Source organism: Perognathus longimembris, chromosome 2 (genome assembly GCF_023159225.1).
Source record: "Perognathus longimembris pacificus isolate PPM17 chromosome 2, ASM2315922v1, whole genome shotgun sequence".
Lineage (NCBI taxonomy): Eukaryota > Metazoa > Chordata > Mammalia > Rodentia > Heteromyidae > Perognathus > Perognathus longimembris.
Window position 1 is genome coordinate 23344736 of NC_063162.1, and position 25097 is coordinate 23369832.

General features: G+C 40.3%; 1 protein-coding gene across 1 annotated transcript in view; it reads right to left on the minus strand.

The window, feature by feature from the left end:
- Nucleotides 1-18712, minus strand: part of Abcc2 (ATP binding cassette subfamily C member 2) — a 46802-nt gene extending 28090 nt beyond the window's left edge. Inside the window, exons 1-11 of the mRNA XM_048338491.1 lie at nucleotides 18559-18712; nucleotides 15610-15783; nucleotides 9473-9598; nucleotides 7292-7426; nucleotides 6970-7077; nucleotides 6353-6408; nucleotides 4785-5019; nucleotides 3631-3794; nucleotides 2528-2705; nucleotides 1743-1997; nucleotides 616-681 (exon numbers count right to left, since the gene is read on the minus strand). Of these exons, the coding sequence (XP_048194448.1) occupies nucleotides 616-681; nucleotides 1743-1997; nucleotides 2528-2705; nucleotides 3631-3794; nucleotides 4785-5019; nucleotides 6353-6408; nucleotides 6970-7077; nucleotides 7292-7426; nucleotides 9473-9598; nucleotides 15610-15783; nucleotides 18559-18588 (1527 nt within the window). The 5' untranslated portion in view covers nucleotides 18589-18712. The remainder of the gene's footprint in view (nucleotides 1-615; nucleotides 682-1742; nucleotides 1998-2527; nucleotides 2706-3630; nucleotides 3795-4784; nucleotides 5020-6352; nucleotides 6409-6969; nucleotides 7078-7291; nucleotides 7427-9472; nucleotides 9599-15609; nucleotides 15784-18558) is intronic.
- Nucleotides 18713-25097: the final 6385 nt, after the last annotated feature.

Sequence of the window (25097 nt, forward strand, 5' to 3'; positions counted from 1 at the left end):
GTATGCTAGGGGCTGTAGATTAAAACCAATATCCACTAAATGCTATGTGTGGGAATTTTTTATATCATTTTTCAAATTAACCAACTGTTTTAAAAGAAGAAATTGGTGATAGCAAAGAGTGGTGGTTAATATTATTTTAGGTGTGATAATGGTATTGTATTTACACTAGAGAGGAAGTCTTCCTTTTAGAGACACATACAAATACGAATGAAATGCTAAGATATCCGAGATTTGCTTTAAAATAGTTTGGTAGGTGTGGAGTGGGCATATAGATGAAACTAGTTAGGCCAGGCTGATAATATCTGGGACAGGGTAATACATTCATTACAAGACCCTCCTTACTTTTGTGTATGCCTACCATTTTATTTACAGTAGAAGTGAGAAACAAAAAGAATCAAGATATTCAGGATAAATAAGAAGAAATCAAAGCTTGATAGAGGGTTGAGAGGAATAGAAGAGGAAACAGGGGACTCTTAGATAGGGGAATCAAGAGTCATATTATACACAGAAGGCCAAGCAGCAGGAATCCCCAACCTCTACCAGGGTTTGTTAAGGCCAAGACATCCATGGCTTCTAACAGTGCACACAGAGGAGCGTTTCAACTTGGCTTCTTACCTTGATTCCACTGAGTATCTCGTTCATGATCTTTAAACGTTTGTCTTTATTCTTCATATTTTTGGCCTGTCAGGAAAAAGCAAAACACACTTCCATGAGAGAGTGTTCAAGTTTGTTGCAGATGCTAAGCCTTGGTGGGTACTTGTGGCTCTCACTTAGTCAGAACTTGAGGTGTCCTGTGAGGGCTTTCATCTCACATCAATTCCTCTCTTTGTCTACTCTGTGTAGGCCAATCTCATCTTCTTTCAGATCCCTGAAGATGTCAAGCTTGCTTTTGCTCATCAGTCTTTCCCTGACTATACTCTGTTCTTAGGTTGTTCTTTCATTGCATCTCCCAAGACTAATACTTTCACAGTCAGGATGTATCATTCAGAGCTTGGTTTAAATGCCCAGTTCACAGAGGAAGCCTGCCAATAAGACGCAACCACCCACTCGCTCATTCTCATTTTATGCTTAGGTCCATCTATAGTATTTTTCATGATCTGCTATTTTTCTTTTTTGCTTGTTGCCTGCTTCTCCACTCCTAAGAAGAATGTAACATCCATGAAAACAAGAGCTTTGTCTAATTTGTTGCTGTGTTTTCAGAAAGAGATGCACAACAAATATTCTAAAAATGATTATTTGCAACTAAATGAAGGCAAGGCAGGCCAATAAATAGATATCACATACTGTTAACCCCATGCAAACCGTGAATCCTGGCTGGGCCAAGGACTGTCTGCATGGAGTCCTATCCCTGGCAGTGGCAGAGTGGCTGCCAGGATTGAAGTTGGAGATATGCACCACTCAAGTGACTGCTCTGTATGGCTGGGTAGTGTTGCTATGATGGACAGTCAAGACCAAATAAATAACTACTCTGAGGGCCTCCCACCACAGCAGGCGGAAGAGTATGTACCAAGTTTCTAGGGCAGCCCTTTCCTACCCAATCAGGCTCTTCCCTTTAACATGAACAATAGAGCATGTGGGTCCTAAGAGTGGTCAAAAGCTGAAAAAGGAAATGAAGAGAGCCAGGTATCTTTGGGATGACAGAAAGCCTTCTACCAGCTTTTTCTTGCCCAACCTCCTGAGAATTAGCAGAGTAAGCATTTTAGATGTTTACAAAAGTATAGATTCCCAGGATGTTTCATTACCTGAATATTTCTGCTCTTGGTAGCCAGTATTCCATTAACTGGGACAAGGAGAATCATCACCCCAACACCCGCGAAGACAGAAGGTCCCAACTCTCTCCACAGAAAGAAGATGGATAAACAAATCTGCAAAGCACTTGACCACACCAAGTGTATGAAACTGGTCACATCCATGAGCTTCTGGGCATCCACAGACATCAGGTTCACTGTTTCTCCCACCGTATACTGTTTCCTGGCCAAGTTGGATAGGGTCAGTGTCTAAAGATAAAGATAGGGATTTGAATCCGCTGGTAAGGCCAAGGATACTGGGGAGTAGAGGGAAGAACTCTGGTAGTGAGAATGCAATGGAAGGATAAACTTCATTTGGACACAGCTGTGACTTCTTGCTTCCAAACATTACACACAGTATTTTCTCATTACTGACAACTCTTTCTTCCTATTTCCACCTATTCACATGCTCCTTCCCACCCCACCCCCCAGCCCCTCATAAACTCTCATTTATCTTTCACTTCTTAGATGCAACTTCTGAGAAAACTACCCTCACTCCCCATTTTGGAATAAATAGTTTGTCCTGTGTACATTTATTTTATTCTATGCTTTCCCCTTTCATTACCTTTATCATAATGAACAATAATTTATTTTTTCTGTTTCTCTACTAGATTTATTCTCAGTGAAGACCAGGGTTGTATTTGTCCATCTTATTACGTCTTTCTGCCTCTGTATCACTATATCTGGCAATGCTCATGCTAAGGGGATTTTCTTGGTGATACTTGACATATTCTGCTTACCTTCTTGTATACAGAAGCCATGATGGTTGTCCGTACACTCATTCCCAGCATGAAACACATTTGAAAATAATACTGAAGGCAGAAAGATTGAACGAGAGTCACAGCAAACAAGAGGATCGCACAAAGATATCCAACCCATGGATATGTGTCTTTGTCACTTACAAAGGCGATGAGAAATCTGTCAAAGCAAAACCAAATAAGTGATGCTCCATAGAGCTCCAAGATGTCAATTTTCTCATATAGCCAACTCCTCTACTCTTATAGGTAACAAAAAGTACCAGAATTTCCCAATGTCTTCGGGAGGTTTGTGTTTCACTCTTGCTAGGGTTCTTGGCAAGTTTCTTTCTTTCATTTGGGGCAGCAAGACATTAGATTACTGAGCAAGAGCTCTCCGTGGCTGTGAGGGTGGGTAATGGCCAGGTGTGGTGAGGTAGGCCTAGAAATCCCAGAGCTCAGAAGGATGAAGCAGGAGGATTAAGTTTGAGGCTATCTTGGGTTATGAAAAGAGATTCTATCTCAAAATACAAACTAAAGAATGGGTAATGAAAGAAGTGTTCTACGTAGCTGCCACTGGAATGCTTTGGCCTTGTCCTGCCCCATCCCCTAACAGAAGCAGCTGTGTGACACAAGTTGATTCATTTCTAGCCAATTAGGGCATGTATCTAAGAAGTATAAATTCAAGGGCCTTGTATAGTGGTATTTTGTTCCAGACAGAAGCCAAGTTGTAAAACCTTGTCATGATGAATCTAAACCTCTGAAGACAGCTTGTGGTTGTAAAGAGATTAAGTTAGCTACTCTCCTGGTGTATGTTGCCCCCCTCTTGAATAAGGATCTTATTATAGACATCCTGTTTAACCAGAAAAAGGTTTAATGAGCATATGGCTTCTCTTAGAGGAGGGACACCAAAAAGAAAGAGGTTCAGATATGTTATCATCTTAGATCTTAAGAGTATGACTTCGTGAAGACAAAACTGTATGGTAGAAGAAATTATAAGCATTTTTCAAAAGTGGGAATTCAATGAAAACTCTTGCCTGCCTACACAAGGGGGAAAAAGGAGGGTGGTGAAGAAGTACTTGAAGGACAACATTGACCTGGGGACTCACTTTAGCAGCTGAGGACTCAGAAACAAGAGGATATCATGCACTAGTTTTGTTATGAATGATTTCAGGAGCACAGCGTAGAAAGTTTTGAAGAGGGCCTTTACAAGCCAGGACTTGGGAAAGTCTTTAGTGGTTTCAGACTTCTTTCTTTTCTTTTTAGCTTCTTCCTAGGTACAGAACAAAACAACAACAGTGTCTATAGAATAGTGCAGTATAAAATCTTGTTCCTGCCCTGAACAGCTCTAGAGTTTCAGAAGTGCCTGTGAGGCCGGTTGCCTTCTTGTATAGATTTTCATTTTCTCTGTACCTCCTTATTGCTGTCCACCCCTTACTTTTCTCTCTCTCTTGTAATTGATACCATAATCTGTTTTAGATCAGAAAATAGTCAACTAAGCTGGTAAGAATAACACATAAACTCAGGCCCGGTGGTATACACTTACAGTACTCCATGGGAGGCTTAAGCAGAAGGATTGCAAGTTTGAGGCCAGCTTGTTTTACATGGCAAGTTCATGGCCAGCCTTGATAAGACTTTACATCATGGGGCTGGGAATATGGCCTACTGGCAAGAGTGCTCGCCTCATATACATGAAGCCCTGGGTTCGATTCCCCAGCACCACATATACAGAAGATGGCCAGAAGTGGCGCTGTGGCTCCAAGGGGCAGAGTGCTAGCCTTGAGCAAAAAGAAGCCAGGGACGGTGCTCAGGCTCTGAGTCCAAGCCCCAGGACTGGCCAAAAAAAAAAAAAAAGAAAAAAAAGACTTTACATCAAATAAACACTGGTTAGGGATGTTCCTCAAAGGCAGAGCACTTAAATACCTGGTATCTCTCTCTCTTTCACACATGTACACACATGCACTCTCTCTCTCTCTCTCTCTCTCTCTCTCTCTCTCTCTCTCTCTCTCTCACACACACACACACACACAAACACACAGAGTCTTTGAGGGGTTCTGAGGGGAAAGCTGAGAGTAAAAGATGTAGACATGGAAAAAAATACATTTTGAATGTCCAAGTTCATTTGTTTTTCCATTTCTATAGTCATTGGAGGATAAGCTGAACAGCATAAAGTATTATAAAAATGTAAGGTCAAAATCACTATGACATTGTTTCTTTCCTGAGACATACAGTACACTCATATAGATGCTTGTGGGAAAGTTACCAGGACAAGGACATCTTGGCTTTGACTCTGGTTCTTGTCTAAGCCAGGTAGAGTGGCTCGAGATTTCTGCCGGGAATTCTTCTGCTGCCGCCTTTGGAGGGCTCGCTTGGCCTTCTGTAGTTCTCTTGTCATGAATACTTCAAACCTTCTCATTAGTGACGTGGTTTTAGTATCTTCATCAACATCCCAGACATCTTCAAGTGTCAAAGATTTCTTGTAACCTTTCAGAACCATGCTGCAATAAGAATGACCCACACACTAAGATTCTATGGTCTGCATCAAAGGCTGTCTCCTTGCTGCTCCTATCAAAACCTGCCTTCCAGATCTGGGATAGAAGGACATCTCCTAGGCCTTTATGAGGGCAATAAAATGTGTTAGAAGATAATAAGAAAAGGGAAGGAGGGTTAGCCCTACGGAATAAAACCTGTAGCCGGGTCTATGCTCTTGCCTCTCCCAGAGAGTCTCCATGATGCCCTTAGGAAATGGCTCAGGCCCCGTAGTGGTTTGTAGGCTAGCTCCCTAGAGTAAAGCTCCCCAATTTGGAGTTTGAGAACATGGACAGACAATAAATTAATTTTTATTTATGTAGCTTCTAACTGAATCTAGCTCTTCCTTCTAATAAGATTTCAGCATGAGTGGCTGGGAATATGGCCTAGTGGCAAGAGTGCTTGCCCTAGGTTTGATCTCTCATCTCCACATATATAGAAAATGGCCAGAAGTGGTGCTGTAGCTCAAGTGGCAGAGTGCTTTGAGCAAAAAGAAGCCAGGGACAGTGCTCAGGCCCTGAGTTCAAGGTCCAGGACTGGCAAAAAAAAAAAGAAAAAAAGAAAAAAAAAGAGTTCAACATGATAGCTTTGTCACCAGGAGAAATCACATATGTTTTCATGTGAAACTTATGCTCATCACTATAAAATTATGGTCCCAGGAAGTGGCCCTGTGGCTCAAAGTGGCAGAGCACTAGCCTTGAGTGAAAAAGCTTAGGGACAGTGTCCAGGCCCTGAGGTCAAGCCCTACAACCAACAAAATAAAACAAAATTAAATTAAAAAATTATGGTCCTTACTTGACCTATCACTAGATCTTGCTACTTACTACATCAATTTAAGAGTATATGTATTATTATATCGCAAATTCATTTTTAAATATTTTGATAACTATACTTCAGTGTATTTTATTTCCTTGATAGTTTTATATTTTTACATATTTAAAACACCATCTGAGAAGGAACTCATGGTTTTACCAGCTTGCCAACGGGGTCATAGGTACAAAGGCCCAGACTAGCTACTTCGTCCCTTATCCACCAAGTATGTGCCGTACTACCTCTCCATTTCCTTTCTTCTCCTGTTGTCTCTTTCTTTTCCTCCTGTGGCATTCCCAGGCTCTTAAGAGCAATTGTCTTCCATCCACTATGATCCTCCTAATCAGCCCAATAATGGAGCTGAATTAAACTGACTTATGTTTTAATATTTTCTGACTCTGAGTCACGAAATTATATTTTAAAATGTTCTTCACCTTCAGACTGGTGAGGGAGTAGAAATATGGATAAACTCATACTCCAGGCATTTCCTACCTGTCATACCAACTAAAGGCAATGCTACTCAGAAATGAAGCCGTGGATGAAGGATTCTGAAAGATACAAAAAATTAAAAAGTAAATCAGTTGGAAACAGGAACTCTAAAACTAGAAACTGACTTTTCTAGATAACTATGCTGTGTTGAAAATTTGGTAAGATGCTAGAGTCAGTTGGTCAACATAAGTCTATCTGAAGACCTTTACCAAATGATAATAGATGTCACTAAGAGAATAATAATCTGATTTTCTAGAATGGATGTACACATTAGCCACTTGTGCTGAAGATTTAAGAGTGAAATTCATGTTCAGTATGCTTGTCATTGTTTTGTGTATAAAAAATTCTACATTAGAGGTTGAATATCCCTTATCTGAAATGCTTAGTATCTGACTAATGTCAGACTTTGAAAGTTTTTTAAAAATTTTTTGTAATACGCATAGACTTTATGAAAGTTTCAGATTTGAAGAATTTTGGATTTTAGACTTTCAGATTAGGGATGCTCAAGATGTACATTATTTGAGGATCATAGGACTTCCATAAGACCCAGACACCTCAAAGTCACATTTCCTAAGTCTGAAGTAGTATAGTATATGAAATGGGCATATTTAGAGTCTCACATGTGATGAATCACTTGATTCTGAAAAGGCTGAAAGGATCAGGATCAGGATCTGGAATCCATAGGACACAAAGTATAGGCAGGAATAGACCATATTAGACTTGCTGTCCTGTAGGGGGAAGGTGTTGGGAAAGAAAAGCCAAGTTTTATCCAAGTTAAGTCTAAACAACCCATATGTATCAGTGCTTGTGATTAGAGACTGTTATCAACCACCCCTCCTCCAATACAATTCTATCCTGGAACTCAAATTACTTGATGCCATTTGCTTGACTTAGAAGTTGCCCAGAAGTACCTCCTCGTGTTACCTTCTTTTCCCTGCTTACCTGTATGAGTGCTCGGAGCATTGTCTGAAATTGGAAAGTTCCACAGAGTACTGAAAGAATCCAGAAAAGCGACAAATACCAAGAATTCTTCTGTATGCATGACTGCCTGAGGTGTTGGACTAGCAAAACCAGGAGCTAGAAAGAAATGGACATGAAGTTCTGAAGCACAGTGTTACTACTAACCAAGGAGAGGAGTGGACGAGGGTGTCAGATGAAGTGAGAAGAAAGGAGCTCTAAAGGAGGAGATTGTTGATACTAATGTGGCCAGGCAAAGCACAGGTGAATGTTGAACTGTGCATTTCCTCGCTGACACTATCTAACTAATTCATTGCTTCCAATGCTTCAGTTCTATTTACCACCTTTGGTGGGAAATTAGCTAAGAAATAAGAGGGTTAATGTGCATTTGAGAGGAATTACTTTGGGAATTATGAAAACTTTTTCAAGACTCAATGAAAAGGCAGATTCTGATGAATAGATGCAAGTATTCCATATCTTGATTTTCTAATATTGGGCTAATAAATTAATTCTGTTAGCACCAAACTTGACCTTTTATCACCTTGTTTAGCTGCTAGGTTGGTTTCCTAGATCAGGTGCTATGCTAGTAAACTAGTATTGTGGGGGAATAAGGCTTGCATCATTTGCCATTTTTCATGGTATAAATATTTCGTGCTATGGTAGATTTTGAATTCCACCCTGTCACTAAATGCAGTGTCACTAATAAAGAGCTGTATATGCACCAGGCCCAGTATACTACTGTCTAGATCCTTCTCTGCTTATTCTATAGTAGTAGTAGCAAACAGAAATTCCAGGAGGAGGCTTGGCAGGTACAGGGGAGCAAAGGCCTTGTTTTCATATACTCTGAAGGACCAATTTCTACTCAGCCTCAGCAGATCATTGCTCTGTGCTTGTAGCTCCATAGCTGCAAGATGTTCTCTGATTTTTTTTTTTTTTTTTTTTTTTTGGCCAGTCCTGGGCCTTGGACTGAGGGCCTGAGCACTGTCCCTGGCTTCCTTTTTGCTCAAGGCTAGCACTCTGCCACTTGAGCCACAGCGCCACTTCTGGCCGTTTTCTGTATATGTGGTGCTGGGGAATTGAACCCAGGGCCTCATGTATACGAGGCGAACTCTCTCACCACTGGACCATATCCCCAGCCCCTGTTCTCTGATTTTTTTTCTAAGAAAGTTTGTAAATCTAAATTGAGTTTTGGGTAATCTTTTAAAATGATAGCAGTGGATTGAGTTGTTTTAAAACACTATATAGGGGCTGGGGATATAGCCTAGTGGCAAGAGTGCCTGCCTCGGATACACGAGGCCCTAGGTTCGATTCCCCAGCACCACATATACAGAAAACGGCCAGAAGCGGCACTGTGGCTCAAGTGGCGGAGTGCTAGCCTTGAGCGGGAAGAAGCCAGGGACAGTGCTCAGGCCCTGAGTCCAAGGCCCAGGACTGGCCAAAAAAACAAAACAAAACACTATATAGGACCTCCAAAAATATGCTTGCTATCAAGCTTATACAAATAATTCAGTGGTCTATGGTTACCCACCAATCAATTTAAAATAATAGTTACAACATTAAAAATGGGTTTTGGCATTACTGGGATTTAAAATCAGGGTCTTACACTTATTAGGCAAATGTTCTACACTTGAGCCATATCTCCAACCCTTTTGGCTTTAGTTTACTTTTAGATAGGGTCTCTTGCTTTTGCCAGAGCCAGCCTCAGACCATGATCATCCTACACCCGTCTCCCATGTAGCTGAAATTACATGGATGACCCATTATGTCCAGCTTGTTTTTGATATAGGGTCTCAGTAACTTTTTGCACTTGACCTCAAACCCCGACCTTCATATCTCCTCCTCCTGTATAGCCAAGATGATAAGAAAGAATCATCACACCTATCCTCCCCCCAATTCTTTTATATCATGACACTTATATATCATCTTTGATCATTACATGGAAAAAGATATAATGACATAAGAGCAGAGAAGGCTCTAAAATTAGAGTTCAAAAGATTGAAATGTAAGATTTCCTTCCATTACATTACAGTCAAGCTTTGCTTCCCTATAAATCCTTCAGAAATCTAGATAGAATTGAATGTAATTTTACCGCAGAAAAGAACACTTCAGGTAGATGTCTATGGGTAGACAGAAGGTAAACATGGTGAAAGTGGTGATGGGCCTTACCCATGTGCACAGGTAGAGAATTGGATTGGTATATCTAACAGGAGGGATGGTGGCTTGTCCAGAGTCTTCTGTGAGTACAAAGGCCAGCTCTATTGCTGCTAGTATAAGAAGAGACCCAACAAGTACCTGAGAAGGAAAAAAAATGGTGGTTAAACTCATGTCATTCTTTATAGGGCTCTGGTTCCCAGAAATGGAAGAGAAAAAAAAATAGTACACAGAAATTCTAACTACACAATGAATATTCTGAAGTGAAGAGACATGTAGTCAAGTAAGAATTTGATTCAAATGATGTCTGGATGAATATTTCTAAGAAATGCTAAGTGTGAGGGCTGGACTTGGTGACTCCATTCTAAGGAATAGAAAATGGTAGAAATAACAGTGTTTGATTTTTCAAGATTATATCATAAAAAGCAATATGGCTTCTTTCTTTTTGTTTTCTCTGTCATATCACTCACTCTGGGAAAACCTACCAGCCCTGCCATAAAGACATTCAAATCACTCTCAGGAGAGGTCCTCTTGAATAGGAAGCAAGACCTCTTCCCAATGTGGTTGAACCATCAAGCAGAATCTCTAGGCCAGAACCTCATAAGAAACCCCAAAACAGAACCTAGGTAGGCAGCTCCTAAATTAAAAATATTTATTCTTTAAGCTGCTAAGTTTTGGGGGGACTTATTATAAGTCACATAAGTTAATAGAAAGCAGAATCTCCTTACCCTGAGATGATAACCTTCCATTTTTTTCAATATTAACTTTTGAAGTTACTATCACAAACAATTGTGGTTATTTAACCTTGGGATGACCTTAAGCCAAAAGAAATTGTCATGTGAAGCCAGGTGCTGATATGTAATCCTAGCTATTCAGAAGGCTGAGATCTGAGGATTGTGATTCAAAGCCAGAGCAGACAGGAAAGCCCATGAGACACTTATCTCCAATTAACTACTAGAAAACCAGAAGTGGTGCTGTGACTCAAAGTGGTAGAGCCTTGCATGAAAGAAAGCTCAGAGACAGTGCCTTGGCCCTGAGTTCAAGCCCTATGAGTGACCAAAAAAATTGTCCTGTGAGCTCATAAGACTTGATTTATATTATACCATTCCCTACCCACCATGAAGAAAATCACTGCTGAGAAGAGAAACAGCCCCCAAATGAGGACTTTTACTACGATTTCTTCTTCTACCTTCACACATTCTTGTAAATCTTACTCATCTAGAGTAACTCTGACAAAGATACAAAGTCCTTAGTAAAAGCAGCCAAGGAGATTGCTGTACCTTAACAGGATCAGTGCAATATTTTCCAAGGAAACCAGTGAGATATGTTAATAACAGGAATTCATTTAGTCAAGTATATCATATGCTATATTGTACTTTCTTCCTAATAAACATTAAAATTTGAGGGAGAAACAATAATTTGGAGGTGGAAGTTAAGTTTTCCCTTAGGTAAGTTAGGAGATAAAAATAGAGTTAAGGGCTGGGAATATGGCCTAGTGGCAAGAGTGGTTGCCTCGTATACATGAAGCCCTAGGTTCGATTCCTCAGCACCACATATATAGGAGCGGCCAGAAGTAGCACTGTGGCTCAAGTGGTAGAGTGCTAGTCTTGAGCAAAACAAAGCCAGGGACAGTGCTGAGGCCCTGAGTTCAAGCCCCAGGACTGGCAAAAAAAACACACCAAAAAACAGAGCTAAGCAGTCACCCTTGAGAATGATAACCAGAGTGATTACTAAGTAGTAGACCTGACTGACCTTAAACCCTGGTACTGACAAAAATAAAATAAACCAAACAAAAGGAATGAAAGGTTTATTTTGGGTTATAGATTTGGACGTTGCAGTTCATGGTCTTTGGGCTTGTGGAAGTACAACATGGCCAGATCATATGATAGAGGAGGCCTATTCAGGAAGCAAAGACAAAAGAGGGAAGAATCCCAATTTATCTTTTTTTTTTTTTTAAAGTAACTACTTCAATTGTTTTTCTTTTTCTTTTTTCTTTTATTTTCCAGTTTCACCTTCAATGGCACACTCCTAGTGATCTAACTTCTTTACACTAGGCTCCATCTTCTAATAGGTTGCATGATCCTTTGGGGAGGCCATTCAAGATCCCACGAAGCAACAGAAATCAGAGGTTGAAATGAAGTTGTGTGTTCAGATCTGGTATAATTATGCTAGTCACTTTCATCTCTCACCTACACCCCATTACTGCAAACTCACTGACAACAACTGTTTCAAGCACCTACCTCCACAGGTCAGACTAAGCAGAATAAATATTTTCCACCTCTAAAAGAGGGCTTCACAGGTAGTGCAGGTATTGGTGGTACAGAAGGAATGTGTCTTCATTGGAGGGAAGCAGGCAGTTCTACACAGATATTTTGTCCAGGACATAGAGCTCACAATCAAGCCTCATACCAGGGGAGTCCTCATGGGGACGCTCACTTAAGTATTAGCTTGGGTATCTTCTTCAGTTATATGTTAATTATATCTTCTCTATATTTGCTTGGGTTTTAATTTACAAATGCAAACAGAACTAGACATTTTAGTTGAAAAAAATCAATACTAGTTAAGAAGACAGCCAAGGTAATTAAACACAGTAGTTTGTTCTGGGCCTAAACAAATAGAAATGATTAAGTGAACAGAACAGAAATAAAATTAATGTAAGACTTGGGGAGACATTGTATCCACAAATAGTGGCTTTGTTAAAAGAAAAGGTGTATTCAGAAATTAAGAATGATTATTACTAACTGCTAAAATAACCTTGGTTTTGTTTTGTTTTTGTCGGTCGTGGGGCTGAACTCTGGCCTGGGTGCTGTAAAATAACCTTTGAAAAACTGAAAGGAAATATTGGGGAAATCGAGAATGCGGGGAGAAAAAAGATTAGAAGAGAGAGAAAGGGACAGATTAAGGAGAATCCATTCAATTCTCTCAGTGACTTACAGTATTATCAATGATTTACTAAGCATGCCCCTTTAAACAATAGATCTGGGGTAGAATTTACAGGTTAATCAAGTAGATTAACTAAATCCAGATGAGATAAACACCACACTAATGACCAAACAAGGTAACAGGAGAGGCAGAGAGGAAAAGTCCAAAGGTAGATAGAAAATGAAGCTGCAAAATGAAAGCAAATTTAGGATTGAAACAAGATCAGGGTTCTAATAGAAGAAGTGGAGTGTCATTAGAATTATATTTCTGATTATCTTGAGAGAACAATTATTTTGAAAAATTTAAGAAACAGCCAAACTTAAGCCTGTCACACTCAGAGTAGAGGACAAGAGATTAAAATTAAAGTTATAAATTAATATCCAGAGATAAGGTTCGAGTGAGTAGATTATTAACTACAGGGGAAGGGAAAAGTTAAAACATTGTTTTTTTTTTCCTCCATAGAGGTTTGTGCTTTTGAGTTAAAACAGAATGTGGTAAATCCACACAAAAGAATAGTATTCTCCATGAAAGGGAATGAAGTACTGATAAATAATACAAGAAGTATGGACCTTGAAAATATTGTGCTAAGTTAAAGAAGCCAATCATAAGAGACTATATATTGCATGATTCCACTCATATGGAATGTGTAGAACAGGAAACCTCTATAGACAGCAAGTAGATTAGTGGTTGTTTAAGTGTATAGAAAAGGGAAAGATAGAAGTTAAAGGATTTCTTTTCTTTCCTTTCCTTTTTTTTTTTTTTTTTCCAGTCCTGGGGCTTGAACTCAGGGCCTAGGCACTGTCCCTGAGCTTCTTTTGCTCAAGGCTAGTACTCTACGACTTGAGCCACAGCATCACTTCAGGCTTTTTCTGTTTATGTGGTACTGAGGAATGGAACCCAGGGCTTCATGCATGCTAGGCAAGCATTCTACCACTAGGCCACATTCTCTGCCCTAAAGGATTTCTTTTCATAGGACTTTGAAAATGTTCTAAACTTGTCTCTGGTGATGGTTGTTCAAATCTTTGAATGTACTAAAAACACTGAATTATATTGAAATGTGAGGATTATGTGAATATGAACTATTTATCAACAAAATGTTCTTTAAGATTATTATTATTTTTGTTTCGGTTCCAGTACTGAGGCTTGATCTCAGGATCTGCAGGATCTGGGTGCTGCCCCTTAGCTTTTTTTTTTTTCCCTCAAGGCTAGTACTCTACCATTTGACCCACACCTCCTCCTCTGACTTTTTGCTAGTTAGTTGGAGATAATGGTCTCACAGACTTTCCTCCCTGGGTTGGCTTTGAATGATGGTCTTTAGATTTCAGCTTTACAAGTAGCTAGGATTACAGGCACGAATCAGTGCTGCCTGGCTAAAATTAGATATTATTAGGATGGAATATTAGTTTGTTCATTACGCAGCCTCTTGTTGGTGACTCAACTCAACGTCCTGGGACGTGTGGACACTGTCCCTGAGGCTAGCATTCTACCACTTGAGCCACAGTGCCATTTCTAACTTTTTCTGTTTATGAAGAATTGAACCCAGGGCTTCATGCATGCAAAGCAAGCACTCTACCACTAAGCCACATTCACAGCCCAGGAAGACTTATCTTAACTTGACTCTTCAGAATGTTTAGAGTCAAATAAACTCTGTACTTAACCACTAGTCCTAAGGTGAATTTCTTCCCCCCCCCCCCCCAGGTCCTAGGTGAAAGGATAGGTCCCAGCCATCCCAGAGGACCATGCGGAGATAATCACAGACAGGAGAAGAGGGTTTATAAAGAGGTTTATTAGTGGGGCCATAGTTCCCACGGGAGAGGGAGCTACATGGCCTCTGCACCTTATCCAGGTGTCAGCTTCTCTCTGGGGGTAAAGGAGAAGTAGGTAGGTAGTGAGTAGGAGTGGCTCATTAGGTATAGGTGGGTCTGGGGGCTAGTGGGAGGAGCTGAGGACCTGAGGCTAGGGAAATGCTAACACTAGGCCTATAACTCAGGGCCTTGGTGGTGTCCCTGAGCTTATTTTGCTCAAGGCTAGTGCTCTACCACATGAGCCACTGTGCCACTTCTAGCTTTTTCTGGGTAGCTTATTGGAGCTAAGAGTCTCATGGAGTTTCCTATTCAGGCTGGCTTTGAGCCAAGATCCTCAGATCTCAGATTCCAGAGTAGCTAGGATTGCAGATAAAAACCACCAAGTGCCCTGCTCCATAGGGTGAATTTAAAAGAAACATTTCAACAAATGTGGAATTCAAGCTCAGTGCTTAATACATGCCAAGTGCTATGATGAGAATTCAGGTCAACAAGGGAGAAAGTAAATCTGCTCCAACTCTCAGAGACTGTTCTTTTCCTTTTCAGTCTAACAAATTCCACTTTTTGTGGCCAAGTTTTTTCTCTCAAGTTCCAGGTTACTAGTCACATATATGTATGCTCACAGAGGAAAGAAATACAATGTGTCTTTCTAAAAACTCATTTAAAAATGAGGACAGAAAAATTTTAAAAGAAAAACCCCTAGTGAATAAAGCATATGATAGGTTTTATGAGGTAACTTCACAGCCTTCACTGAAGATTTGGGGTCCTACAAAATCCCTTCCTAAGTTAGTGCCTCTGGCTGTGTTCTACTCATTTTGTTCCTCCACGGTTCTCAAGCTCTCTGCCACAGCCTGTACCCATTCCATTATTTCCCTACTCAGGCTTCTTGAGGTCTTCCCTCCACTATGAGAGGAAAACTCTAGGGCTCATAGAATTCTGGGAATTCTATTTAGGGAAAACAGAAACCCAGTTTTGATCCAAGTTTGGGGGATGAGTGATGACTGTATTGCCTATATGATGCAGAAGATGCACTCTTTAATTCATTTTCACTTTTTGCTAAGTGCCAGCCGAACTGCTGATTTAGTTAGAGGTAGTTTTAAGACATTTGATCCACTGTTCACTTCCCAAATACAGGAAAAATACTAATGATTTGAAGTATTACTTTCATTTGTGTCTCAGCTCCCTAAATCCATATGAATTAAAAGTCACTACTGTGTAAAATCATAGCTATATTGACAAAGAAATAAGGCAGGAGGCCAGTAACACAGAGGGAAGACCTAAAGAATGTTTTGTTGTTTTTTTTCTGGCAAGGCAATACCTGGGAAAACTAAGAAGACACCATCAAAAAAAAAATACCAGGAAGAAGACACCATCAAGAGAAAATCTTATGCCACAAGGAGGTAGAGTGAAAACACAGGGTTACTGTACCTGCTTAGCAAGGTAGAATTTAGTTATAGAAGATCTCTTCGTTCTGGATCTATATACATGGAAAAGTTGCCAAGGTGCCAGGAGCCAAAGAAAACCCAGTGGAATCCACACCAAAACAGTTTGTTCAAAACAAAGTGGCAGGTCTGCCTCTGGGGTATTCAGGTATGAGGAATTCTGAGGAGGTAGAAAGTATTACTGGATTCATCCATTTAAAAACAAAACAAGCCCATCCCCATCATACCCCACAAGCTTCCAAGTGATTTTTTAATTCAACTCCACATCTACATCCAGCCTTGTCCTTTAAATTTGTGCTTCCTTGGGCAGACCAAATACTAACACTGGAATTCTCCATATTTTCTTGTCCATCCTCATGGATATAAGCTCTCTACTTCACGATGTTTAGTGACTTTTCTAACCATCTCAATCACTAAGCACCTATTTTCCTGTTATTTCTACATCAGCTATGTGCTAGATAAAGCAAATTTTTATATCAGCTCTTCTGAATAAAACTCAGAGCATTTGGCAAGTTTTAAGAAAAGGGACTATTCCTCAATCCAATGGGAAGAGTATCAACCTGAGTATAAAATTGTATTATTATTTATTTTCTAGCACTAGATGTACTTACTGTCAAATGGTCAAACATGTAGACACCAGTCAATGGAATGCCTAGTCAGCATATGACAAGTAGTCTGCTATAGTCCCAGGGGCTTATATAAAAATAATCAAGATGGGGCTGGGGATATAGCCTAGTGGCAAGAGTGCCTGCCTCGGATACACGAGGCCCTAGGTTCGATTCCCCAGCACCACATACACAGAAAACGGCCAGAAGCGGCGCTGTGGCTCAAGTGGCAGAGTGCTAGCCTTGAGCGGGAAGAAGCCAGGGACAGTGCTCAGGCCCTGAGTCCAAGGCCCAGGACTGGCCAAACCAAAAAATAATAATAATCAAGATGGCCTGGTCAATTTCAGCACAAGATCAACAGAAAGCATACTCCCAGCAAGTTCTGTACTGGACTTCATATACTGTAATTGAAGTAAGGAAGCTAAGTCTAAGTAATTTCTTACAGCCATTTTGGTGCCTCTTGCTGGATGGACTTTATCCAGTGCTGACAAGCCTAGAGGTGAGAGAGGCCATTCACTGAATGCAGAGGCCTAACCTAAGGTGAGCTAGGAGGACTCTGCTTCAGATAAACGTAGATGTCATAGCCTTAGAAAAGTTTTGCATAGAGAATGCTCTGATTCTGCCTTGATTACCTCCCTAAATGGCATGAATCATGTACCTCTGAGAAGCCTCTACGATTTCCCCTATATGGAAAAGTTCTGCTGGTACCTGAGCATGTCCATATAAGGTCTGCTTTTGTTAAGGCTTGATCTCCACCCCAAGTATGTGGCTGTTATCTTTAAAAGCTTGGTGCAAGCTCTGTTGGGGGCTGCTGGTCTTTGAGACAGGAATCTACCATGCAGTCACTGGCCTTTTAATAAAGACTCCTGATTTGGTCTTTCAAAATATGGTTTCTCTGTTTTCTCCCCATACAACATAATAAATAGAAGAATCTTGTGGGTGGGAGATAACCACTGAGTTGTATGAGAGCAGATTTTAAATTTTTTCCTTTAAATAGTTTTAAATTGTCTCATATGAGTATTGGTACAAACTCTATAAAAGTCGAAGTGCCTGATTTGGAAGGCAATCTCAGGATTTCTCAAGAAGTGATGAGTCCAGATAGCAGTGGTGGGCACTGGTGGCTTATGCCTATAATCCTAGCTATTTAGGAGGCTAAGCTCTAAGAATCATGGTTCAAAGCCAGTCCGGACAGGAAAATCCATGAGACACTCAGTCCGGACAAGAAAATCCATGAGACTCTTTATCTCCAATTAACCACCAGAACATCAGAAATGGCATTGCGACTCAAAGTGGTAGAGCACTAGCCTTGAGCCAAAAAGCTCAGGGACAGCGCCCAGGCCCTGAGTTCAAACCCCAGAACTGACAAAGGAAAAAAAAAAGATAGTGAGGCCTACTAAGTTTCACCTTCTGGTGGTATTCATGTCCTGGTCTCATCTGATAGTGCTAAAAACAATCTCTCTCTGTCTCTTCTCTCTCTCATGTTAATACTGGGGCTTGAACTCAAGAGCTCAACTGGGTTTTCTGCCACACCTCCACTCCAGCCTTTGGCTAATTAAGTGGAGATGGATGGAGTCTCCCTGACTTTTCTGCCCAAGTTGGCCTGAACAGAGATCTTTCAATTCTCTGCCTCCCGAATAGCTAGCAAAAATAGGTAATACTGGCAATCAGCTTAATTCTCCATTCCATTAAGCCATTTGGTAATGGTAGCTGCCCTCTGCCTTAAAACCCTCTGTGGAGGCTTCCAGATATTATACTATCCTTTATGCTCCCAAATACCTGACCACTCCTCCAGTGGTGTGTCTTCCTTATCTTCTCAAAAAACAATATTGCCCAATTCTAATTGTTCAAAAATTATCTCAGAATGCCTAAACTTGCCCCATCCTCATTTGTACTTCTGGTCTATACTATTAGTTACTACTTCCTCTACAATATATTATCATATTATTATCAACATATCTCAATAACAGTTATAGAACTTCTCCTTTTCTTCCTAGCCCCCAAAGTATACAACAATTGTCATTACTAACACCAAAGAAATTGGAAAGTTTTTTTCCTCCCTTCATTTCTTTGTTGAGAAGGCAACTTTGTAGCTAATTTAGTCGGAGGAAACAGTCTGAGATAAATGACATGCATGTTAAAGAATAAAGTCTATTATCTTTCCCAGATAACATATCATCTGGAGGCAGTGTGAATTGTCTTTTCATTCAAAAGCCTGAGCTGTAACCAAATTTCACTGCTGACTTTTCTTGTTGGTGTCTACACTAACAAAATACACTCCTACTCTGAGTTTGAGAAAAGAGAAAACAAGGAGAATAAATGTATTGTCTCACCCAAAAAGTAGAGTTGCAGAAGTTCTCCATAATGATTCTTGGAGAACTTCTTCACTGAAGACTTCTATGGCTGTGTTCTTTCTTCAGTACTCTTTTCCTTCAAGAAGGTGGATTGTAGCTACTAATGTGTTCTTCTCATTCTGATGTTCCACTTAAAGGTAAGACTCCTGACCTTTCATCCCAACAACTTAATAGTTAACCTTGCCTGGATGCATGCTTACCTCATCCCAGTGGATAGACATGTGAGCTAGGATTTCCAGGGACAGATAAACTTACCAGTTCCTAAAGTTCACCAAACCTCCCCAGTGCCACTATATATCAAAGGAACCAATAAGAGATGTCAGATCTCAGTCTCCTGAGTAGCTAGGATTACAGGCGTGAACCACCAGCACCCAGCCCTATCTTAACAATTTCTAAGTATACAATTCAGCAGTTTAAGAGAATTCTGGAGAATTTTTCACCTTGCAAACTCTATGCTCATTTAGCAACAACTTTCCACCTTGTCCTCTTTCTTTCTTTCTTTTTTTTTTTTTGCCAGTCCTGGGCCTTGGACTCAGGGCCTGAGCACTATCCCTGGCTTCCTTTTTGTTCAAGGCTAGTACTCTGCCACTTGAGCCACAGCGCCACTTCTGGCCGTTTTCTGCATATGTGGTGCTGGGGAATCGAACCCAGGGCCTCATGTATACGAGGCAAGCTCTCTTGCCACTAGGCCATATCCCCAGCCCACCACCTTGTCCTCTTTCTAGCAAATCACATATCATTATAATAGAGGGCATCTCCAGTTGACAATAAGACAATTCTTCCCAACATATTAAAGTGTAAGCATCCTATGTTGGAGGATAGTGTGGAAACATTTGCTTATCAACACAAATGCAAACATACCTGTGAAATTATATAGCAGAACTCAGTTATAATCGCTTACTTAATGATCAACAATGTAAGAACTTTTCTAATAGTACCACTGGTAACAATCATTGTACACACACACACACACACACACACACACACACACACACACACCTCTGTAAGAGAATATAAGACAAAATTAGTTTTAATTCTTGAATTTATTTAAGCACAATATTTTCTCTGTATGTATGTGTGCCCATCTCAGGGCTTGAACTCAGGGTCTGGGTGCTGTTCTTTAACTTTTTTGTTCAAGGCTAGAACTCTATCATTTGATCTACAGTTCCACTTCCTAAGCACAGTATTTTTATGGCTCTCCTAGTGATAGTAAATAAATATAATAATATCAGGCCAGAAAATACTAGAGTCTGAATAGACAAAGTATAATTTTATATGGAGAGTGATTTAGAAAGACGAGCTGGAAAATGGCAGGAAGTGGAGGAATAATTTTATCTGGTCAACCCCAACATTTTGTAGTTAGAAAAGTTACCCTAATGTGTTGTAGTCATATATAGAACCAAATTTTAAGAATAGGAATTATATGGTTTTATGTTATATTGAGATGAGAATACCAAGCTCAGTATAGGAAACCTAACTTCATGTTCCTGGTGGGTTTATGTATTTGTAAATTCATTATGTCTTTGCTCTACAGATCACATTAACACAAACTAGCAATGGAATGATATATATTTTAATACATACATGATTATTTTAATGCATGCTTTAATATCCAATCTAAGGCCAACCAGTAGTTCTTTGTGTTACCTTGCATTCATACATGATAACATTTCCACCAGTACTAATGCATATGTTCTTGATTACTAAAATTTGTTGAAATATTGTTATTTTCATGAGATTGTTTTTCATTAGAGATATCTCTTATGAGATACCTTATGAAATATCTAATAAGATTTTCAATTTTAAAATATCTAATGAGCATACATTATCTTAATATATAATTATTCTTATGAGAAAATAATACTAAAACAGACCTCCACATTTTCCTATGTGTCAAGAATACCAAATGTTAAAATGATTTAGGTCTTGAGATAAGATCAGATCCAGGGTCAGATACAGTCATAATATTAGTATAGTACCACGTTGGAGAAAAATAATTGCCAGGTATATTAAATATGACATGGTAATGTCAGAGACAAAGGAGAGGGGTGACTGAGTATAAAGTAGTGTGTTGGTCACTGGAAACTCACTGGCCCAATTTTTAGTATGCCACATACTGCTGTAAGAACCAGGCATTGTAGGGGATGGCTATACCTTTAAGACCTGGGACTGCTGGCTGCTAGCCAGTCAGTAGTCCCACCTCCTTCTGGGTCCGAAACCAGAAGAGGCAGCCAAACCAGCCCCCATGGCGCCGGGCCTTGGGGGACTGTGGTCTCCGCCTCTGCGGGAAGTACCGTGACGTCACCGTGATGGAAAGTCCATTAGCCAATCGTTAATACCCAGTTAGTCCCCCCTCTTCCTGCCGCCATTACTGTTATATAACACCCCCCCCAATAAAACTTTGGGAAGCTCCTTGAAGCTGACTCCGGGGTGTCCATGCTTACCTGGCCTCCTAGGCGAGTATAGGGAGGGTGAAGGGCATTCTCGAAGCCACACGCTGCCCGAGGCTATCCGTGTCCCTTGCTCCTGCATTACTTCCTACTGGCCAGAGGATATGAGGAACACATAAGGGGATGAAAGGCTTAGTCTCTCCATAAAGGAGAGGATAGATTTAGCCCAGCAAGGCATTATTTGTCCTTTTATGTGATGGAAAAGAGAGCATACATTATAACCAAGGAAGTATCCTAGCTAAAAAATTGAACCTAAATTTGGTCAAACTCTAGCTCTAACTACTGGTCTTATAAATGACCCCATAGGAATATTATCAGCAAAATTTAGAATGAGGAAGATTTTAAGGTACAAATAACTCAATTTATTAACAAAAATTAAAAGAAAACAATGAATATGAACAAATAGATTGTCGGGCTCGGGTCGCCTCCCCTGGCGTGAAGATCAAGGCTCAGCTACGCTTTTCACCACTCCCTTTCTCACCCTCTCTCCTGGTCACCCGGCCCGCAGGTAGGGCCAGGATGGAGCAGGGGAGCCAGCACTGACCTCACGTGCACACGGCCGAACGAGAACGCTTACCCACCTCCTTACCAGTAAAGAAAGCCAGGCATAGGTGAGTCTCGGAGAAGCTTCAAGAGCTATCTGATTTATTAAGGTGGGGGTAAAGGGAAATGATAGCGAGAGAAGGCGATCGGCCAGGACGCTGATAGGCTGGGAGCTTATCACATGACCCCCCTCATGAGCTAACGTCACTCGAAAGCGCCATGCCAGGGAGAGACTGGGGGGCGCCTGGGCTGGCAAGAAAGTTGGGGGCTGGGTGCAAAGCCGGTTCTTCTGGTTCCGGACCCAGAGAACCGTAGCCTGATTCCACATTCCCCCAGGGCTGGGGGGAAGGACGGCGTCTCGAGTATGCTCTCCAATGCTCTTCACCCTGAAGTCCATAAAGCTGGACCCCGTGGGCTGGGGATATGGCCTAGTGGCAAGAGTACCTGCCTCATATACATGAGGCCCTGGGTTCGATTCCCCAGCACCACATATACAGAAAATGGCCAGAAGTGGCGCTGTGGCTCAAATGGCAGAGTGCTAGCCTTGAGCAAAAAGAAGCCAAGGACAGTGCTCAGGCCCTGAGTCCAAGGCCCAGGACTGGCAAAAAAAAAAAAAAAAAGCTGGACCCCAACAATAGTTAAAAAGAGAATAAAGAAGTAGAGTGTTGGTAGCTCACACTCAATCATGGCTATTCAAGAGGCTGAGATATGAAGGATCACAGTTCAAAGGCAGACTGGTCAGAAAATTCTATCTCCAATTAACCAGCAAAATGTTGGTCTGGAGGTATGACAACAAAATTTTGTAAAATAAGGGCTCTGCCACACAGGTCATAGTCCCTAATCAGAAATGACCGTAGTATCCAACAAAGACAGCTAAGTGGTGATATTGTAATGCTGTACAACAGAGGACTCAAGTGGTGTACAGAAAGTGGTTCTACTGAGCACAGAACAATGGCTATATCTTAAGAAGGTAACAATGTCTACTGGAAGGGGTGGCATTTATTTGATTACAGAAGATGAATCCCTAAAACAGTTGTGGTAAATTATGGCCATGACATTTCTGCGCTTTTTTCTATCAAGAGGAACTGTCTATTTCCTACCATTTGAATCTGGACCGACCTAGCATTGGCTTGGATGAGTAAAATGTAGCAGAAGTGATGCTGAGTAAGAAGCCGAAACTCCAGAGTTTTTTCATCTTTCTCTTTCATCTCGTGGATGCTTCCACTATGATGAAGACTAATTTTGAAATGACTAGACATCACATGGACAAAAAGATCACATGGAGAGAGATTGGGTAAGTCACCTCAGCCATTACAGCTGCGGCCCCAGAATATGAGTGAGGCCATGCAGGGCCATCTATACTCAGTTGACTCATCATCTGACTAGAGACACATGAGGAAGTTCAGCAAGAGCAGAAGAGCCACCACATCAACAGACAGATGAGAAATGGCAAATTGTTCTGTGACTGGTGGTGTGTGTGTGTGTGTGTGTGTGTGTGTGTGTGTGTGTGTGTATACCGGTCCTGAAGCTTGAACTCTGGGGCCTAAGTTCTGTCTTTGACCTTTATGCTCAAGGGTGGTGCTCTATCAGCTGAGTCACAGCTCCACTTCCAGCTTCTTTGGTGGTTAATTGTAGGTAAGAGTCTCATGGACTTTCTTTTTTTTTTTTTTTTTTTTTTTTTTTTTTGATTTTGATCAAATTTATTGTAAAGATGCTATACATTTCACGATGAAGCTGCCTTGTGCAAATAACTTATGACAATAAAAATTTTAAAAGCAAGTAAGTATATATGTATACATGCATATATATGTATATACACACATACACACAGGCATATAACCATGTCCATATCCTCGTAATATTGTATTTTTTGATAGGATCTTATTTTGAAATGCTGTCTCATCTTGAACTTGAGATCTCCTGCTTCAGTATTCCAAATGTTGGTATTATAGGAATGCATCACTGTACCTAGCAATATTCTTAATTTATGTAGGAAAATGGTAAGACTACCATAACAAAACAAGTGAAAGAGAAATTTCAACCATCTAATACACATTTGGAGTATGTTTTCCTTTTTGACAATTATTAAAATAGTCAACTTTATAAACTTTTGGGACTTCAAATAACCAACAGAGGCTGCTGAAAATATGTTCTATTTTTACTCTGGTAAATGACTATCTGTGATTTGCCTTTTAAATTTCTGCACTTGAAATCTTGTGAGTTAGAACAGCCCCGTTAGAAATATAGTTAAAAACCTAATAGTAAATATAAATGTAATTCAGAAATATAAAAAAAATCCTTGCTGACTATGCAATCTTTTTAACCAATGAGTTAGATATAATTTTTGTCAAACAATTTGGTAAAAATTATTAAAAGCCTTAGAAGTTTAACTATTTTTTTTTTTCTGGCTTTTTTTTTTAATTTTTTTAATTTTTTTTATTAATTGGACATAGATTTTTTTACAAGGTGTTGTGCAAAGAGGGTGCAGTTACATAGTAGGGCAGTGTGTACATTTCTTATGATATCTTACAACCTGTTTTTCTATCCCTTGTCTAGGTCAGGTTGACATATATGCAATATACAATGTATCAAGAACATATACAGTATTCACAGACTTGGTCTCTACTGTCTCTCCGTCTCCCTTTGTTAACAGTCATATATCAGGGAGATCATGCCCCTTTGTTTTCTGTGTTCTAGGCTTGTCTCACTCAACATTATTTGTTCGAGTTCCGACCATTTCCCTGCGAATAACAATATTTCACCATTCCTAATCGCTATGTAGTATTCCATTGTGTATAAGTACCATATTTTTTGGATCCATTCGTCTGTGGAGGGGCATCTGGGTTGTTTCCATATTTTAGCTATTGTGAATTGTGCCGCGATAAACATGGTAGTACAAATGCCTTTTTGATATCTTGGATTTTGCTGTTTAGGATAGATGCCTAGGAGTGGTATGGCTGGGTCATAGGGTAGGTCTATATTGAGCTTTTTGAGAAACCTCCATACTGTTCTCCAAAGTGGTTGTACTAATTTGCACTCCCACCAACAATGGAGAAGGGTTCCTCTTTCCCCACAGCCCCTCCAGCATTTGTTGTTTCCTGAGTTCAGAGTATAGGCCATTCTAACTGGGGTGAGGTGGTATCTCAGGGTTGTTTTTATTTGCATTTCCTTTACTAGCAGGGATGTTGAGCATTTCCTCATATGTTTCTTTGCCATTTTTATATCTTCTCTTGTGAAGTCTCTCTTTAGCTCTTTTGCCCATTTCCTAATAGGTTTATTGGGCTTGGAGGGGCTTAGTTTTTTGAGTTCTCTGTAGATGACCGATATCAGGCCTTTGTCTGTTGCTGTGCTGGTAAATATCCTTTCCCATATGGTTGGCTGTCTTTCTATTTTGGTGGCTATGTCCTTAGCTGTGCAGAAACTTTTTAATTTGTAGTAGTCCCATTTGTCGAGTCTTTCTCCTATTTGTTGTGCCCCTGGGACTCTATTCAGGAAGTTCCTTCCTGTGCCTATAAGTTCTAGTGT